The sequence below is a fragment of the Helianthus annuus genome, chromosome 5 (assembly GCF_002127325.2).
Source record: "Helianthus annuus cultivar XRQ/B chromosome 5, HanXRQr2.0-SUNRISE, whole genome shotgun sequence".
NCBI classification, from domain to species: Eukaryota; Viridiplantae; Streptophyta; class Magnoliopsida; order Asterales; family Asteraceae; genus Helianthus; species Helianthus annuus.
Window position 1 is genome coordinate 176,930,283 of NC_035437.2, and position 20,841 is coordinate 176,951,123.

The window sequence follows — 20,841 nt, forward strand, 5'->3', positions numbered from 1 at the left end:
ATTCACAAACATTTTATCTCTCTGCCTCATTTCTCTCTAACCTCTCTCTACATTCTCTCTCTAGAACACAAGATCCGTCGACCAGAATCCAACCACCACACGGCGGAGCCGTGGCGGTGTTGTTAACTTTGCACTAACTTTTTATAGAGCCCAATAAATTATTTGTTATTATAGCTTTAAACATATAGCATATATCATACATAATATAATAAGTTTAATTTCTAAGACAAAATAAATTAAACTACCTGCATATTGTTCTTTTTATTTATTTTAAATGTTGTCTTTCTCCCCCTTCACTTCTTCTTCCTTGCATTTCATATTCCTGCAACTTTTTTTCATCATCTATTCTTCTTCAATTTTCTTTTTTCTTTATCTATACTTCATTCACGAAGGCACAACCCTAGGGCCGGCCCTGAGAATTTGTGTACTCTGTTCGAGCTTGAAAAAACGTGCCCTTAGGCCTTAATGAAATTGGGTATTGAGCTCACTAAAAGTCTAAACGTAATGCCAATGGGCTAATAACTAATCTAACCTATAAGAATAGTTTTGTAAGTGAGCCTATGTTGGTGTTTGTACGGGTATACCTTATTAAAAAAATATTTAACATATACATATCGAGTTTTTTTTACGTAAAATGATGTGCCCTTCAAAATATCGGACACTGGCCAGTGGTCCTTCCCGCCCACCCCCAGGGCCGGCCATGACAACCCCTACCCGTCCCTATTAAGCTCCACGTTCCCCTACTTGTCCCTATTAAGCTCCACGTTATTGGCGGATGGATGTATATATAAAGCAAATCTTTGTGCCCCTTTGGAAATCGGGCCTTGGCCGGGGTTGCGGCTCGCCCACCCCCTAGGCCAGCCCTGTAACCGGGTTTGGTAAAAAATGTGTTACCCATTAGATATTGCTCCATTACTACTTTTGCCAAAACCATTCTTTCGACGAAAGAAAGACATTTTGCCTTCCACGCCGATAATTTAGCGTTAAACTTGTCTACAATAGGTTTCCAATGTTTTACACGTCAGGTGGATGCACCTCTAGTTCAGGTGGTGATTCAGCCACCTGAACTTGAATGATGTATCAGCCTCCCAATGTGTCGCAAGTTGTTGTCCTAGTTCCTAGGTACTTCTTTAGGTGAATTTTGTTAAAATAAAATATTTACGATATTGCCAACTAATCTTTTTGATTCACTTTCAGCCCTGAACTAAAGTTTCGTACGCGATTTAAGGAGCGGGTGACGTTTCTATTCTTAGGATGGGCAACAAGGTGGGGATCCTTACCTATCTTCATGCTCACATGCAAAACCCGGGATACAAGATGGTTATGTATGTTGCAGCGTGTCTTCTTGCATATTCCTTCGTAATATGAGGAATACTTTACTCTCGTTATCATGGAGCTACCCAAAACCCAGCCATCGCATATCTAGTCATCAGGTTGTTGGTCATTAGTTGCTACGTTTCGGCTCTTGGGGCTTTGGGGATAGCCTTCCTAAGGCAGTATTACCCGGAGATGTGGGCAAATGGATTATCCATTGCTTATGGTATTTTCGTTTTTGTGTCTGCTGGATTGGTGATGTGTAAATACGATGCACGAGAGTAGGAGGTTACATTTGTGGTTGATCAGAACAGTTAGTTTGGTTTGATGACAGTTACATTTGTGGTTGATCACAACAGTTAGTTTGGTTTGATGACAATTTTTTTTGGTTTGACGACAGTTAGTATGGTAGTTGACTTTATACTTTGAGTATTGTTATGTTAGATTGTTTACAATTTAAGTATGTTGATCAACAATTAGTATGTTGGTTAGTATGATGATAAAGTATCTTGGTTAGTATGTTGCCGTGTTGATCACCAGTTTAAGTATGTTGATTAGTATCTTAGTTAGTATGTTGATTGATTTGTAGTATACACATTAGTTGCTTCCATACTATTGACATATTGACCACCAATGGACCTTGACTAACAGAACCCTAAGGCCGTTAGTCTCCGGTCGCCGGAAAATCGTTTTTGGCCAGGAAAAGGTTTCTAAAGGTCCGATCTAAGGTTACAAAGAGGTTTTGGACGAAAATGTTGAGTTTTCCGGCCAAAAAGTTGAGTATTCCGACCAAAAATAAGTTTTCCGGCGAAAAAGAAGTTTTCTTGCGACTTAAATAATTGGGGCTTTTACTAGAAAAATGTTACTAAAGGTCCGTAATAAGGTTAGAAAGAGGTTTGGGACAAAAATGTTGAGTTTTCCGGCAAAAAATGAGTTTTCCGGTGAAAAACGTTTTTCCGGCGACCGGAGACTAACGACGTTAGGCTTCTGTTAGTCAGGGTCCATTGGAGGCCAATATGTTAATAGTTGGGACTACGAGTGGTTATTTTTGAAGTTGGGACTGTCGGCGGCCAACAACGAATAGTTGAGATTATTAAACTCCAATATTCCTATTTTAAATATGTTTGTGTAATATTTTAAGGTTTATATATTTTATGTTTAATTTAATCAGGTTTACAGTTTTTTAATTAAAAAACAAATAAGTATTTTTTATTTAAACACAAATTTTTTAATTAAATCGGATATTAAATAAATTAGGGATTTGGGGCTCACCATTACCTAAATCGGATGAGTTCGGTGCACCAAACTCCCCCAATACTATATTTGCCACGTCACCTCCTCCATCGCACTCACCCGCTTTCTTCCCGGTCCGGTTTTAGACTCCAATTCCAAACCGTCACAATGTTGATTCTCTTAGTGTTGGAAATATAACTTAGTGACAAATCATTATTATGTTAATAATTAGTCCTAAAGTCTATATGTTATATTATTATCACAATTACCGATTTACATAAACAATGTCACTTAGGGTAGTTAATAACAATTGTGGTGTCTAAACTGGATGGTTGAAGACAATCGACCACTACTTATGATTATGAATAGTTTTTTTTAACAACCAACTAAAATTTATTAAAAAAACAAAGGTCAACATATGGTTAAGCTGGTTAGACACTACACATTGTTACACCAACCATACACTACAAACCATACACTAAATCCCCATACAAGATAAATCAAACACCCATCATTTTTCGTACTCTAACACATAAAATTTTGACCGGCTTCTTAGCCAAAGGTATCCCATAGCTTTTACTTCTTCCATCACATTCTCCGCCTTTACCAAATAGAAGAAACATCAATGTATTTGAAAGAACATCATTCCAAGGTAAAAATCTCATGACGTGTCTATTAATATGCTTTTAGCATAAATACATATTCGAATACAATACCTTTAAAACAAGTCATGTAATAACCACAACAGGAACCTTTTTTGTTTTAATCACTAACTTTAATTATTTGATCAACATAAATAAGAAAACCCCAATGTTGCTTGGCTTGTATCATATTCACCGAGTAGTAGCCATATTTTACACAAACTTTGATTAACTTGATATTGCTCGATTTACAACACGAGAGTGTGCTTCTTTCGCCTGAGAGCAAGTTTCATGAGTTTAAAGATATCAAGAGTTGACGTAAATATTGTTTTTGTTAAAAGAAAATAATCACTAACAATAACTAAAATTTATATAGGTTGTTTCATTTAGGTCACTTAGTTTTAAAAAATCTTAGTTTCACACGTGACTTTAAAGTAACAAAAAAACTTGGTGTGACTTTAAGACCATGTGTAGTGGTTAAACAAAATAATGCCCCCACCATGGGGCATTATTCGACACGTGGCAGTCCAGTCAGCATGGGGCGTTATTGCAAAAGTGCCGTAGTGGGAATAATGTCTAATAATGCACCTTCCAGTCATTAAACAAAAAAAAAGGAAACACTTGCTCATTGGCTAGTCAAACCTTGGACCACTCCCATTGGCCACATTCAACCCACTTCAGCGTTTTAAATAAAACGCCAACATGCAAATTTTTCAAAAATAACGCCCAATAACGCCTAGTGTAATGGGGTGGGGGGGGGGGGGGGTTTGGGGCGTTTTTTTCAATTTTTTTTTTTAAAAATACCGCCCACTTCGGGTGGTCTAATAGAACGCTTGAGAAACTTGATTACCAACAACTTTCACATAAAGATGATTAACTCATTTATACACTTTTGTGTTAAAAAAAGCCTTTATATTTATATATCACAACACGACTCAAAGACCTCATATGGCTCATTAAGACAAACATATTTTTTATGATACCTGTTTATCCCAGTCACATCTAATAGTTATGATGGCTAGTAACAACGTTTGGACGAGTGTCCCACCCAACATTCCGGCCCAAAGACCCTGTTAAAACCAACAAAAGAGTTAAATCTAGCAGGGTTACTTAAACAATATGCAAAAACAAAGGGCTAAATGTTGAACCTTAATGCCAAAACCAAGAAATCTTTCTAGTACAACACCAAGAGGAAGTCCAACAACATAGCAGCTTACAAGATTAACAATGACAACGTGGGATTGCCAACCACAACCAAGTGCTACTCCTACAAAATTCAAAAATCTTGTTAGTTTGGCACATTGGAATATTGGACCGTATATGAATGTCTAAATCACCTGTAAAAATTGGTTGAATGCAACTAAAAAGAACGGTGAGCGATAACAATACCGAGAGTTCATCCACCATGCTAATGACAATGTTGTTTGAAGTAAAGATCATTGCTAGTTTATCGGGAAATGCAACGATTAGTGCACAAAACACTAGGCCGACAAGGATTGATGTTAGCAACGATATCTTGGTGGCAAATATCGCGCCTTTTGCGTTGCCTGCTCCGAGCTCGTTTGCTACACGAACACTGTTCTAATAAAACATTACTAAACTTCATATGTTCGTATATTTCATTTCATTTGAGTTGAATAAATAAGAATAGAATAAAATCATGTTAATAAATCTTAAACCACCCATCCCAGATGGAAATGATAAAGGTTTGTGGCTTTTTTCTAGGAATGGTATTTTCCTTTTTAACAACTAAATTACACAAAATCCGTTTGCTTTGACCTCAAAGAGAGCAACACCAGACTAACACCTAAGTCTAATGGCTTTGTCAATTAGACCCAACACCCACCTCCCACCCGCAAGGAGTATTAATTCCTGATATGACTCGAAACACAAAAATAAAATAATCACATTTTGTATTGTCATATCTAACCCGTTTAAGCACATCTTATGTAAGGGAAAATCAACAAAATAGACAAGTTTACTAGGGTTTAGTTTTTCTAAAAGTAAACATGTTCACGCTTGCTATGCCTTTGCCTGCTGGCTAAGCCACCGTTGCCTACATTTTGCCAGCTAAGCGCTTCTTACCTCTTCCGGCTAAGGCCAAGCCTATATGGTGCCGATTACTTTAATCCGCGGGCTGTAGAGCCGCCTTCTTAGCATGTATCACTGATGTGGTGTGATGTGATTGATTACTTTTAGATATGTTTATTTTGAAACTTGGTTTTAAAAAGTGCTTGGCACAAAAGCGACAGGGTCCCCGACCAAGGCACTAGGCGCAAAACCACATCGCTTTTCATACTCGATGCATAATTTATTTATTTATTTTCTAGTATCATTTACCCAAAGTTTGCCACAACAACTAAACTTTATATAGGTTTATATCTATATAACCTATATGTACAACCTACAATTTATATGTAGAACATCTTGGTGCGCAAATCCATCTATTGTATAAAGCGCAGACCCTCACCTCAAGTGTCGCCTCGCACCTAAGTATGCCTTTTTAAACACAGGTTTGGAATGGGAAAAAAATTAATGTCTATTTTGTAAAAGAATTTGAAATATGTCTAATTTGGTGCTTTCCCCTTTATATCAGCCCATTTATTACAAAGTAACAACCCATTTAACACATTTACAACTTCATTGCATTTTATTTACAAACCGTAACACGTTTGACTAGTTAACTAGTTTAGATAAATGGGTAAAGCATGCGTTTGGATTTCACTAATGTAAGTGTATATAGGTTAAGACTGTCTTTAACACAAATAAATATTTATATCGTTTAACCCGTCGTGGACCCAACATCCCTAGCTTCTGCTCCCTCACCCATGTTACAATTATGACAAAAGTAGTTTGGGACAATAAACGTACGCTGTTGCAGCCAAGAATCCGTATGGAATCATAATCTCCCAACCATAAGCAGTGATGCTATAGAATCAACAAAAGATAAAGCTCATTAATCATCAGATCACAGATTTTTCAAGAGGACTTGTTATTTGAGTGGAAAAAACATCGGACATAAACATGTTCACAAACATGGTATTCGATCTCATACTTCAATTTCGAGAAAAAAAAAACCATGAAAATAGAAGTAAACCATATAGAAAGCGCGTTGATATCGATCTCATTGTTCCCCAAGCTTCCAGCTACTATAACCAATACTCGATAGTAAAAGCTCTCAAGCCTATAAACAGTAACAAGATTAACAAGTTTAAATTTATATAAAAAATGTGTAGTATATATATAGGGTAGGGATCCTAAGAGAAGTCCACCCTATTTGAGAAACTTGAGAAGCATTCTGGACCACACATTTTTCTAAGCTTTTCGTAATATACACATATGTATAGTTTAAAATTGAGTATATACATATATGTATATTGAATTATACACATATGTATATAGTCAATTTTAAACTATACATATGTGTATATTACGAAAAGCTTAGAGAAAATGTGTGGTCCAGAATGCTTCTCAAGTTTCTCAATTAGCCTACCACTTCTCACATGATCCTTATCCTATATATATATATATATATATATATATATAGGGATCAGATCAAATACAAATGGAAATTATCGTGTGAAAGCTAGGTTGGGGCTTGGACCGATGATCTTGATATCCAATGGTTAAGATTAAATCTTACACGAATCATATAATCACGTAACGAAAACAAATAAAACACGCGGGGAAAAAGACTAATAGCCACTATTGTTGACTTTTAAACCTATTTCCCCCATAATTTTTAACGGTCATAATTTCATTAATTAATACTTTTCAAAAAAATCACACCATAAAAACGACTATTTTTTCTTTAATATGAGTAGACTATTCCTATAGTTTTTTTTTTTAATTTAAAAAAAGTTATTTTAATCTATTACGTGAAACATTACGTAATTTTACGTAATATGCCTCGTATTCAGAACAAATGTAACGTTAGATGATTTATATAATACTATGTGATTACGTAACACTACGCGATTACATGGACTATTATACCCATGACTTCAAGTACATATATCATCTTTTTGTGGCTTCGCAGCCTTCGCACATAATCAACACTTTATGAGGGATCTGGTCCTATGTATACGTGTGTGCGCGTGTGCATGTGTGTAACTTACACAAGCATTACACCGGAAGCAGCTGAGAGTTTAAAGAACTCCCATAACCCTGAAAACGCTTGCATAGAGAAACCAGTCCAAGATTCACGACACCCACCAAACACAACATACACAAACATCCCAAAAACAGGCACCCACCAAGCCACATCAAGCATGATCGCCGCCCCAACAACACCCATATTATACTTATAAACAAAAAACCAATTAACAAAAAGGTGACTTGCAAGAGCTACACCGGTCATCCAAGCAATGACCGCCATCTTCAGCTGACACTGCAAGAATTTCAGCAAAGTAAAGAGGAAAACATAGCTCATATGCATCGGAATAAGCCACATCGCCACCATTCCAGCCAACTCTGCCACCTCTTCTGGTTGTCCGATTAGCTTGAGTATTGGAGTTGCAAAGATGAAAAGTGGTAGCAATAAAACCGAAGCTACAAGCAAAACAACCCATGATCGTTGCAAGTAGATTCCTAACATGTCATATTGTTTTGCACCATACGCTTGGCCGCCAAGAGTTTCTATAGCGCCTGACAGTCCTAGCTACAAACAAGTTAACGATTTAGTCGACTATTGAAAAAAAAAAAACTATTGCTTTTAAGGATTAGAGTTCTAGTCGTAAACAAACATGTATTGATAATGCCATGATACAAGGTGTTGTGCAAGTATTGTAGAAACCGTTTTAAGGCTGTTCAATGAAGAGAGGTAGGATCATGCATAAATTAAGATCATTGGCTAACTATAAAAGATATATTAGGCCTCCAAGGGCGGATCTAGCCCCAATTACCGAGTTCCCACGATCCCACTAGGAAAAAAATCCTGGATCCACCACTACGGGAGACACAAATATTGTAGGGTACCAACTAATGTACGATATTCTGTAGGTGAAAATTGAGGTGTACCAAATATACGGATTAATTAACATTTTCTCTCTCTTCTACTCGAATAGTCACATCCATTCCATATGATATAACTAATACACTCACAAATATATAAGGGTTCCATCATGAATGCTCTTATAGGCCGATATTTGTAAACGTTTCCGGTATCACTAAATTTGAAAACATCAGACACAAATTACTTGTAATTTAAGAACTGCAAAATCATAACCTTTAATTTTACTCATAATTATATAAATGCATATGCATAAGATCATGAATAATGGGTATTACAGGGGTGTGAAGTGGTTTGATAATGCCCCAACACCCCCCGTAGGCTTTATATAGGCATGAAGAGGAAGAAAAATCTAGTATAACGTCCAATGAGGATAACAAGATTGGAAAGTAATGATGGAATGAGAGCATTAAGCGAGGTTAACCATTACACGTTTTTAAAGGGCGTGATAATGTTGATGTGGTGAAAAATGCCCCTTAGGGGACATTAACCATTACGTATATCGCCTAACATCAAGCACTAGAATAACCTAAACTTTCCAAATAAGCATTTGATTTTTTTATTTCATTTGTGTTAATTGTTTTTAATACAAAAAATATTGTCGTGCAGCCTTACTCTAATACGACTAGTTTGTTTGCACTTTTTACTCGTGTTAAACTAGTAGGGTTAAGTTCACGTATAAAGTGTGTTATCGTACAAAACGTACGAAATGTATGAAAAAGCCAAAAAAATGTGATGACATTTTCGTAATTATTTGCTCGTAGAATAATTATCAAAATTACTCTAAAAATGATCTTGTAGAGTAATTTTGATCAGGGCCGTCTCCGAGAATGATAAAAAAAATTTGGGCCCTGGGTGAAACAAAAAAATTGGTATAATATAAATTCATCAAATATATATCAAGAAACCACAATACGACATGCTAATCATGGGGTTTGAACTCATGACCTCAAGATTATAACCCAAAACATTAACTAATTAGTCATATAATCATCTTGTTAACAAGATCGAAAAGTCAATTAATTAAATGAATTGATAGTTCAAAACAGTTTAGGAAATAAAAAATGCATGGGATTAACTGAAAATTGTTTAGGAAATAAAAATGTAAAAGAAGGGTTTAGAACTCATGACCTTGGTTTTCAAATTTGAGTATTTTAACCATTGAACTAGCTTCATCTTTGTTACCAAAGTCATTTATTAAACATTTAAGATAACAGTGCTCATTTAAAAATCTTGACCCTAAATTTTTGTTGGGCCCTATAAACCTTTTGGGCCTTGGCGTCTGCCCGGGCTGCCCAGCCCACAAAGCCGGGCCTGATTTTGATCTTGTAGGGTAATTATCAAATTTACTCTACAAGTGTATCTTGTTGAGTAATTTTGATCTTGTATGGTAATTATCAAAATTACTCTACAAGTGTATCAAAATTACTCTAAAAGTATAACAAAATTACTCTGCAAATTTATCATACAACATATACAATTCAAAATTATTCTACAAAATCATTTGTAGAGTAATTATGATACCCTACAAAATTACCTTAAAAGATCAAAATTATCATACAAGATCATTTGTATAGTATTTATCATACTCTACAAAATAACTGTATAGGATTAAAATTTCCTTAAAAGAACATTTAACAAAATTACTCTACAAGATTAAAAGTATCCTAAAAGATCATTTGTAGAGCAATTTTGATAATTACTCTAAGAGTAAATAATTACGAAAAATGTCACCGCTTTTTTTTTTTTTACATTTTCACCCTATTCGTACGTATTGATCTTTTTTCTAAACCAGTAATAATATTTATTGCGAAAAGACTCCAATTTTTGAATTCGCTTTATTCCCATAAAAGTTGAGTCCACCCTTTTTAGAGTATTGAAACTAAAACACCATTGTTCTTAAAAGTAAAAAATATGTTGTTGAATTACCAAGAAGGCGAATGTGATGTAGGTGATGACGGTGGTGGCGATGGAGATGGCGGCGAGGTCGGTGTCACTAATGTGGCCAACGAATGACTGTGTTACGACAGCAAGGGAGTATAAACAAATACGGGCGAAGATGGATGGACCGGAGATTTGCCAAAACTTGTTTGATTCTACCCATGTTCGTTCCATTACCGACACTTCGAGTTTTAATTGTTGTTGTTCTTCGTGGTTGTCGGAGATTGATGGTAAGAGAGGCTGCCGGTGGTGGTTGTTGTGTTCTTCCATATCAACTTTCCGGTGATCACACTGAATCGGAGGATGTGATATTTTTTTATGTGTGGCTAGTGTGAATTACATGGTGAGGATTCAATTCGTTTGAAAATTATTTATGATTACGGTCCATATTCCACACATGTTAGAATCTACCAATTAATGCAACGTTCTTTCATCATAATAAATATGTTAAAAAATATCTATACATAACACGTATATGGATGGTTAGGTATACTACATTAAAGTATAGCGTATGATTGGTATAGTTGGTAGGAGACTTTGGCTTTTCAACGAAGAATCAAGTTCAATTCCCATTTGTGTCATATTAGGGTGGATATAGGCAATGAAGGATTTGGAATAGGCCTTGTGTGGGGTTGTTAGTTCGATTCCCGAAAATCAGTTCTCGGTTTTTTCGTACCCTCGATTAACTAAAATTTACCGAACCGAACCATTCATGTTTTCATATATTTCTAGATTTTATACATCGATTTCGTGTATTTCATTTTTTATACCTCCATATCATGTATGTATACTTCCATTTCATTTATTTATACCTCCATTCAATGTTGTAGAAATCGCTAGGCGCTAGTCGAGCGGTGAGGTATCGCCTAGTGATTAATCGGGATTAATAGGGGTTAATCGGGATTAATCGGATTGGACTTTATTTTATAAAAACATATAGTTAATTTTATACATTTTATATATAAAAATACAAGTTTGAGAAAGATATGTAAATTAGTGAAAGATAGAGGGATGTAAAATGTTAAAAAAACCCAAACATAATAAAACAATCCCTTACCCACATTCATCACACCGCTCTTTTGCAAATCTTCATCGTTCATCAGATACAAAAACAAAACACAAACCCTAATCCCCAAATTCCCTTCATCTAAACAATTATTTCTTCAATGGGGTTCGATTTTGAACAATGGATACGGATGCAGGTCTGATTTTGGTTCGAATCGAGGTAAGAACTCATTCTACTCGATAGATTTGGTCCGATTTTGACCCATTATGATCCAATCTTGACCTGTTTTTTGACCGACTAGTCCAATTTTAGACGATTTTGACCGATTTTGACTTTTGCCGCCTAAGTTGACCGATTCGGGATAATCTGGGCGGTGAACCTCCGATTTATCGGCCGCCTAATCCGATTTCTACAACACTGCCTCCATTTCATGTATTTATACATCTATTTCATGTATTTATACATCCATTACATGTATTTCTAAAGTAAAAAGTATAGCCCAAGTTTGGTTTCGGTTATTAACCGAAAATAACCAAACCGAACCGATAACCAAAAAAATAACCAAATAAACTGAACCATTAAACCGAAAATTGAATGGTTAATAAAATAGATTAACTAATGACTTTGATTACGGTTTTAGTTAATGTAATAACTGAACCATGCACATCCCTAGATGCCACATCACTAAACAAGTGCCACATCAGATGCCACGCTATTAGAATTAGAAAGGCCATGTGAGATGCCCCATCACTAAATAAGTGCCACATTAGATGGCACGTCATTAAAAAGTCCACATTAGATGCCACATCACTAAGCAAGTGCCACATTAGCAACAAAATTAACCGGTTTAGGGTTTGGTTAGTTTGGGAGTGCCAGAGTAAAATAAGTTGAAAGTTAGGAGTGGTCAAGTGCAATTCGTTAGTTGGGAATGTTGCCGGCCAACAAGTGCAATTAACTTTAAACATCAAGCAATAAGTTTACCCACAAATTACAAATGCAAGCGCTTTGAAAGAAAGACAAAAAACTATCAATGACAACACCACGACTGTATAGGCTCAGACATGTAAACATCTCAAGATTATGTTTCCATTTAGTTAGTTATGGAACAGATTATAGTAGCTAAGATCCATTGACATGCCTAAGTGGGCTCTATATGTTTCCTCAATATTTATCATTTTTGTGTAACTGGTTTTAGATTCAAGTTTCGAAGAATGGTTCCAAAACTAACTATTGAGGCATGTACATCAAAAATACCTATCATATCTAATGAAGCTTGGCATTAGATATATATATTAAATTTGTAATATTTTCTTATAGTAATAGAAGATATATAATTGATATATGGTAACATATAAAGTTGGTTTTTAAAAAGTGTGTCTCACACCTGAGCCACTGGTTCTGGCGCTTCACCATGTCTGAAGTGGCGCAATTACATGAGGTGGTGGTTTCACGGCGCTTTGCCAAACTGAGTAATTAATTCGGTTTTCAAAATCTACCATTATTTTAATCCGATTGATCCAAATAACCACCCATATTTGTTACACTTAACCCGTTTTTTCCACTTTATTATTAGTTCAAGCCCGCTTTTAATCGTAGCCCATTTCTTGTTTTGTACTAAGGGGCTGTTTGGCAACATCTGAATGGTTAAGTACTGAACCAGTAAGAGGTCTGAACCATTGAGTGCTGAACCAGTAAGAGCTCTGAACCATTAAGAGCCTGTATAATGCTTAACCGTTCAGAGGCAAATGTCTGACCAATTCAGATTAGAGGTCTTAACCATTCAGACTCTGTATAAATCTTAACCATTCAGAGGCAAATGTCTGAACCATTCAGACATCTGCTCGTGAAACAAACAGTCTGAACCATTAAGTGTTGAACTAGTAAGAGGTCTGAATCATTAAGAGTCTTATTAAGAGGTAAACAAATAGCCCATAAGGCCAATATTATATGTTTTATCTTTTACTTGCATGTCACCATACTACCAAGAGTAACCAAATCCATATTCTCATCTTACTTTATGTTTTTCCTAAATCTTACATTAGAAATAAATACAGTGTTGGATTTTCCAGCTTTACTCACACAAGAACAAAATTAAAACTCATGTAAACAAAACTTGTGTACTTTGCTTTCCTAAAAAAACCTTTCATCCATGCTAAAACTTACATTATTATATAGAATAAAACAAAGACCCACTAACTAATAATTAGGGCCAATAACCCACTAACTTATTCTTGCTAAACACTTCAATATAAAATACACATTACTAATTAAGAAAACTTGATCCATTAAAAACCTACTGACCCAATTAGAGTAAATACTTCTACTTAACCGACTTGACCCGTCAAGTTTAATCCAACATACAGTTTATAAAAAGAAAAGTTATAATACAATGTAATACTTATATTTACTAATTTTGACCCGTTTTCATTATAGCTATTTTTCAGTTTTATTAACTTGAGTTGACCCAGTAGAGATAAAAATAATCAAAGTGGACTCACTAATGATGAGTAATTGATAAAATCACACAGGGCCAGTTGGGCCCTTCTCTCTTAATGGATAACCAAAGTGGACTCATTGAATAAGCAGCTAAAGGGTTGAGTTACCAAGGTCCGTTCAGAACCAACTGTATCCTTTTCTTTCCTTTTTTTTTTTACAAAATATTGAATTCAAATAAGATTTAGGTAACCGTATATTACAAAAAAACTACAAAAAATAAAAAAACATCAATTGCATTAACAAATCAAAAAGTTATTTTTATTTTTTATCATATATCATCAATCACGTAATGTGTAGGATAAGATCTAGGATAAATGTAGGATAACGTTTCAATATATGTAGGATAAATTTTTGTATATGTCGAATACATTTAAACATGTATAACATAAAATATTTTTGAGTAACTAATTGAATAGATAATAACTAACTATTATATTTATAAATCTTCCACGGAAATATTCAAAATGCCCTTTTGGTAGTAAAAATAATGTTCAAATGGCGACGTCATTTACAAAATAGTCACCATCATTAATAACTTTTGAATTTATTAATGTAAGATGAAAATTAATTTTTTTGTTCTCATATTATAAACCCTTCTTAAAAGATCTCCCCCGTATACATATATCTCTCCCATATATACACACTGACACACAGTGAACACTAGTGTATTTATGAACTGAGTGAACAAATCATGACCATTGATTTACATCATCAAATGGTAAAATACACTAGTATATTTTCATAATCAAATCCTGCATATTGATTTACACTTGTATTGATAATCAAAGGCTAGGATTAGTTCACACAATTCACTATCAAGAGGGTTGTTCACAAATACACCTAACCCTATATATTATTATATATAGGGTTAGGGTAAAACAAAAACTTATACGAGTTGTGAAAACTTCGATAACTCGGCCTTACGAAAGGTTTTTTCAAATTCTTTTTACCAACAATCCTAAACAAAATCAATTTTTCCGAAAAAAATAAAACTCATTTACGACAGCTGTAAATGCTATAAAAAGTGATGTCATGCTTATGTAATCACCTTTTTACAACTGCTATAAGGGGCCGAAAAACACAATTTCGAAAAAAAAATTATTTTTTACGACAGTTCTTCTATGTCACACCCCAACCGATGGCGGAATCATCGGGGCGCGGCACTGAGCGAAACAGATTGTTCAAAGAAATTCCATAACAACTAACATTACCAAATAGTTTTAAATATCACGTCCCATACCGTGACCCATAAGATAAATCTAGTTATTACAGACATAGATATTCTTCAAACAAAACATGTTCCGACAACTCAGATTTAAACATATAAATATAAATTGTCTTGGTTTCTAGACTCTTCCTAGCCTCGATTTCATCACCACACGTCTAAGCATCCTAGCAACTTAAGCACCTGTCACATACGTTAAAATAAAGTCAATACATAAAATGTAAAGGTGAGCATACAAGTTTGATAATAGCATACAGAGTTTGAATAGTTTACGCATAACCAGCACGTACACAGAGAGCAATGATGCATGTAAATTATCGACATGGACCTATCAATACCAGTGACTGCGAGTTGACTGTCCGAGACAGTTCGCAATACATGATCACCACCGTAAATCATGCAAGTAGATTGTCCTTAACAACCCCCGTGTGAACGGGTGCTGAGTCCAAACTATAGTACTACGTTGCTAAGGCAGGTAGACAGCTTTCCACGTGTAAACATAATAACAAGCATACATTTAATCACGTAATACATGCGATCGGTTAGCGTTCAAATAGTTTGTATAGTGTGTTCGATTGTGATTTTTTTGATAGGTAACGTATGTAACACCCAAAAGTGCTAAAGCAAAAAGGGTTCGAGTATACTCACAGTGATTGATTGTGGATTGAAGGGAGCGCTGAGAGTAAGATTAGCCTGAATAGTTCGATAGCATAACGATAAGTAACGCGGAAAAGTAAACAAGTATGGGTGGATCGAATGGACTGGTCGATCGAACGACAGGTTCGATCGAACGGCCTGTTCGATCGGCTGGTATATCCGATTGGACAGTCCTGTTCGATCGGCCGGTTGGCTCGATCGGCTGGACCATTCGAGTGGATTGTTTCTTCCTCTGGTGTGTTTGTGTTAGAGGATTTGAACTTTGGAAGTTTTTGTTGCAGTATTTGAGAACACTGAAGTGTTCCTACCTTTCAAGTCGGTCGATCGAGCGGTTCGCTCGATCGGCTAGCTCACTCGGTCGGCTAGGAGCTTCAAGGTTAGTCCTCAACTGAATGTCACTCGATCGAATAGTCTGTTCGATCGGCTGGCATTCCCTACTACGAACAAGTTGTGAAAACGATTAAGTGTTGAAGCATAGTATCTCATGATCCGAACAGTAATGTTTATCCATCGAGTGACCCATTCGATTGAACATTACTTCGTCAATACTATACTTCAAAAGTTTGGGAGTGTGGGACCATGTGCTAGCCGATCGGCTGGCATGTCCGATCGGCTGGGCTGTTCGACAGCCTAGCCGTTCGGCCAGCATTTCTGACCTGGTCGGCCTTTCGTCTAACACTTGGTTGTTTTTTTTATTTGTCATTCTTTCAAGGTATCTTGACAACGTGTTGAACTATGATAACCTTCGTTCCCACCTGTTCCCTTGGCTCGAACAGGAATCACCCAAGTCCGGCCGGTTGAACGGTTTGGAATGTCGGTTTAGAGTTTAACCGATATCGGGTTAACCTTGTATATAGAACCCGAATCTTGAACCTTTTAACTATTTGAATGATTAATTAGCCGGTTCAAGCTCTGTTTCTATTGATTTGAAGGCATTGAGTGTAAAAGAGTTGAAAGAAAGTTGGAATTCCTTCTTTCAATCCTTCACAACTTGTGGATTTAGATCTTTGATAGATCTTAACTTGTTTATGTGGAAATCGGTTAGATCTAAGCTAATCATAGTGGAATGAGGCCAAAACATGATGTTCTTCAAGAACACCATGATGACATCACCCAAGAACACTTAGATCTTGGTGATTTCACGGTTAGAATCCAAGTTTTGAAAGATAGAAAGGTGTAGAATCAAGTAATGATCAAGATCGTACAAGAATTAGAGTGAAAACTTACCGGGATTGAGAGAAATCTGAGAAAAGGTGAAGAATAGGAGCTGGCCGGTCAGAACTTTCCAAAAGTGGAAATGAAGACAAGGACAGCCCTATTTATAGGCTTCCAAAAGAGGAAAGTGGCAGCCGATCGGCTGGGAGTTCCGATCGAGTGGGCTGCTCGATCGGCTCGCAAGGTGCTAGCCGATCGGCTGGCCTGTTCGATCAGGATGCTTCCTGTTCGATCCGCCACACACTTTGAGTATTTTGCGACGATTTTCGACGTTTTGATTCCGACGCATGATGTTATGATTCCGATAGAGTTCCTAGTCAAATTACTTTTAATCCCAACCACTATAACTAACATACAATCTTCGTTAAGTCACGTTTCGATGCCGGTTTCGATTGAGTTTGATTGCTTTTCGAGTTTCGATTCGATTTTCGATTTGATTGCTTGAATACCACACCAAACATAAAGTAAACACGCACAATTAACACATAAGGCACACACACACGTATAGCAATACCATAATTCACATAATTCGAGTCTCGAGTTCGTTTGATTGTTAGACCGGTTTGATTGCTGATTAGGTTAACTTTATCGCATTGTTACTTCCTATCATTCACCGTCGTAGATCGGTTCACATTACAACACATTCGATTACTTCGATTCTTGCTGATTACAACACTTACTCCACATAATACAACTAAAACACAAAATCGACTATCTACAGTCAGAGGAAGTCAAAGTTGACTTGGACTTTGACTTTGACTTTGACATTCGAAAACACGGGGTGTTACATTCTAAACATGTTAATCTAAGGGTGTGAAACACACCATCAAATTGTAAAATGAACTAGTGTATTTTCATTATCAAATATTAGTCATTGATTTACACATGTGTATTGATAAATCAAGGGCTAGTATTAGTTCACACAATTCATTACCAATGGGATTGTTTACAAATGAACCTAACTCTAAATATATAGATATATAAAGAGAAAAAGGAAATGATAGTATTTTGCTTAATATTGAATCTATGTTATTAAGCAAAAAATTACACTACAACAACTTTATAGTGTAATTATTATTACGCTATAATTTTGTTGTAACAAAATTCTTTATAACGAAATTGTAGCGTAATAGCTATTAAGCTAGTTCATTTTGGTTATAAAGCAATAACATAACACTACAACACTGAAGTAGCATAATTATAGTTTCTCTAATATTCTATGATAGAGTAATTATAATTACGTTAATACAAGTAGTTATAGCGTAATTACAGTACTTACATATATCACTGCTGGTTGCTTGCTTCAGTTGGTATATATATACATATATATATATATATATGTTGGGAGAGGGTTTTGTATAATAGGGTGAAATCGTGCAATATATGAGAGAATGTGAGCCTTTGATCAAGCAAATATAATGATTGAGATTGAGTGATGCCCAAATCTATAAATCACGTAAGTGAAAACAAGTGGTAAAGGGCAAAATATGAACAACCAATATTGTTGACTTTTAACCCACTTCCCCCACTAATTTTTAACAACTATAACTTTTTCGTACAATGATATTTTATAAAAAAAATTAAACCATATTAACGAACATTTTATTCTCTTTAATTTAAGTAGGCTATAGATATAGTTTTCTTTTTAATTAAAAAAAATTACAAGCTACGTGAATACATAATTACATAACATTACATAATTCGTAGTATGCATTATATTCAGTAACAAGTATGACGTTACGTGATTATGTACCAGTACGTAATTACATAACACTACATGATTATCTATTATTACACAATTATGTGATTTTTATTATAATAGTTGTGAATATCTACTAAGCGATCACGGAACTACCTACGGGTACATAATCACATAACGTTACAAACGTAAGGTTATATTTGTTTACGACTAAAATGCATATTACGTAATTATGTACTATCGAATCCCAGAAGTTCTAAGCCTTGCTATGGAGATTCGTCTACGTCCAAGTTCAACCTTTGAGGTAACTACAAAAAAGAACACCGTTAGCCTCGCCACGGAGGACCTGGGGGGGGGGGGTCCGTGACTAAGCTCCTGCGTGAGAATAAGAAAACTTGCCGGAGGTAAATAGGGTTTTGACTCGATGAATCCGTCGGAGTGAATGGTGTGGATTCCCGATTCACGTATTCAATGGTTTTTAGAGGATGTTGTATTAAGAGTAAATGCTTGTGGTCTGTGCTAGGGTTTTCTGAATGCTTACCTTTTCTTGATCTCCTGCTTGACTTATATGGAGCCCTTTACTTATCTGTCGGGTCCCACAAAATGAACGTCCGGGTACAGACTGGCCCATTGTCCCCTGCCCGGGATCTCAAGAGATCCCCACATTAAATGTTGGCCATTCTCTCCACGTAACCACGCCGCCTTGGTCCTCTCTTTCTCTTCGCATAATAAATGCCACTGAAGGGTCCTGTCACCGGGCATTCTTACCGAAACAGTGGCTTGACCTACCATGAGAGTCATGCTCTCTTTTCGGATTCTTTGTTCAATCCACCAAGCTGGTTATTCCATCACTTAGGGCCCAGTTCTCATGTAACGGTAATGGGCCTGCCGGACTTGGAGATATAAGCCCAGAAGAGGAGCCCATTCGGGAGCCCTCGTCGTCACGTACTGGTACCATAATCTTGTAATCCCGTAATCTTATACAAAACACGTACTCACGTATCTTGTAAAAATAATAATAAAAATTCTAAAGGAATAGCCTACTCAAGTAATGGACATGCTCTTTAATGTTTGTAATTGGTTTTAAAAAAAAATATTATCATATCAAAAAGTTATATGTGTTAGTGACGAAATGAATTTATAAATCAAAAATATTAGATATTACTATAATACGAATATACCATTGTCTTTTAAGCCTTTGTCCACTTCTTACAATTTGATAATGTGATTTTCTTGTACATTAACTGCCCCTATGTATGTTCATGCAATTTTTTTTGTGTTTGTTTAAAAATTAAATTGTTTTAAACAATTACAACGGATATAAGCATATGACAGTGACAACCTTAATTATCAACCGTCCTAATCAATTAACATTTGAAAATATAGGATTTAGATTTGTACCGTGAGAAAGGAGCAATGTATGTAATCATAAATGGACATTTTCATGCATGTTTTTTTTTTTTTTTTAATTTTAATTGATTTTGAACATGAAGCTAAACTATTTCATTTCGTGGAAAGTACCATCCAAATATTTTCTTGTGAATTTATGTCGTCCAAGGCGATCTTAATAGTAAAAAGAGATTCCTTTGATTGTTTCGGCTTTCGTGCAAATTTAGTTTTATCCTTGATATAAATAACAATTTAAAATATAAAAATGTACTAATACATTTGGATATAAATGTTTATTTAAAACGAAGTGGTTTACAAAATTTAAGTATTTTTTTAATAACGTTATTATACCGAACCGAAACAATACTGACCGAATATAACCGTATCTTTACTTCTTATTATCATTAATATGAAAATGTACACTAATAACCGGTCATAATCAACAAAAAATGTTACTAACATAAAATATGTAACTATGTTAGTTTTATCTCTTCCTTCCATACTCTTTATTATTAATCTTCTATTTATTTTCTCTTGTCACACAGTTTTACAAAATTAAAAAATCTCGCATTAGCTTTTTTTTTTTTAACGGAGAACGAATCATTCAAATGGGCTACTGACGAAATTCACCACATCGAGGTACACTCGCCTTCGAACCGGGGAAAACCCTCACTTAGGGTCGAAGCCCGTAAACAAAGAGTATGAGTGCATGCATGCATTCGTGTGGAAATAAACTGTATACAATTATGGAATTAATATTATCTGTTCGACGACTGACACATGATGTTACTATAAAGTAAATTGCTTTTAACAAATAATATACGTGGGACATCATGTTTTCCACAAGATTTACAAAGAATATTACGAGCAAGAAAGAAAACATATAACAACCTTGATATTAAGATATGGTTTAAAATAATTGAGTATGACAACATTATGGAACATGGATTCATTATTGATGTTAAAAGGAGTGTTTCACTATATGGCTTTAACTTTTCTTGAGTTTTAACCCAA

At 35.4% G+C, this 20,841-nt stretch overlaps 1 protein-coding gene across 1 annotated transcript; it reads right to left on the minus strand.

Annotated features, from left to right (window-relative positions):
* Positions 1 to 3,192: 3,192 nt before the first annotated feature.
* LOC110942400 (protein DETOXIFICATION 26) lies at positions 3,193 to 10,496 on the minus strand. The gene is made up of 8 exons (XM_022184151.2): positions 10,129 to 10,496; positions 7,307 to 7,848; positions 6,286 to 6,372; positions 6,060 to 6,116; positions 4,526 to 4,764; positions 4,337 to 4,455; positions 4,172 to 4,258; positions 3,193 to 3,464 (listed from the first exon to the last, which is right to left on the minus strand). Exons 1-8 carry the CDS (start codon positions 10,408 to 10,410, stop codon positions 3,417 to 3,419), a joined length of 1,461 nt encoding a protein of 486 aa, XP_022039843.1. The 5' UTR covers positions 10,411 to 10,496; the 3' UTR covers positions 3,193 to 3,416.
* Positions 10,497 to 20,841: the final 10,345 nt, after the last annotated feature.

Coding starts and splice junctions, on each gene's coding strand:
- LOC110942400 (XM_022184151.2), bottom strand. CDS start 10,410: ATGGAAGAACACAACAACCACCACCGGCAGCCTCTCTTACCATCAATC. Junction 4,765..6,059: donor GGATTCTTGGCTGCAACAGC/GTACGTTTATTG, acceptor TTATTAGAACAG/TGTTCGTGTAGCAAACGAGC. Junction 4,259..4,336: donor TTCTTGGTTTTGGCATTAAG/GTTCAACATTTA, acceptor TGGTTTTAACAG/GGTCTTTGGGCCGGAATGTT.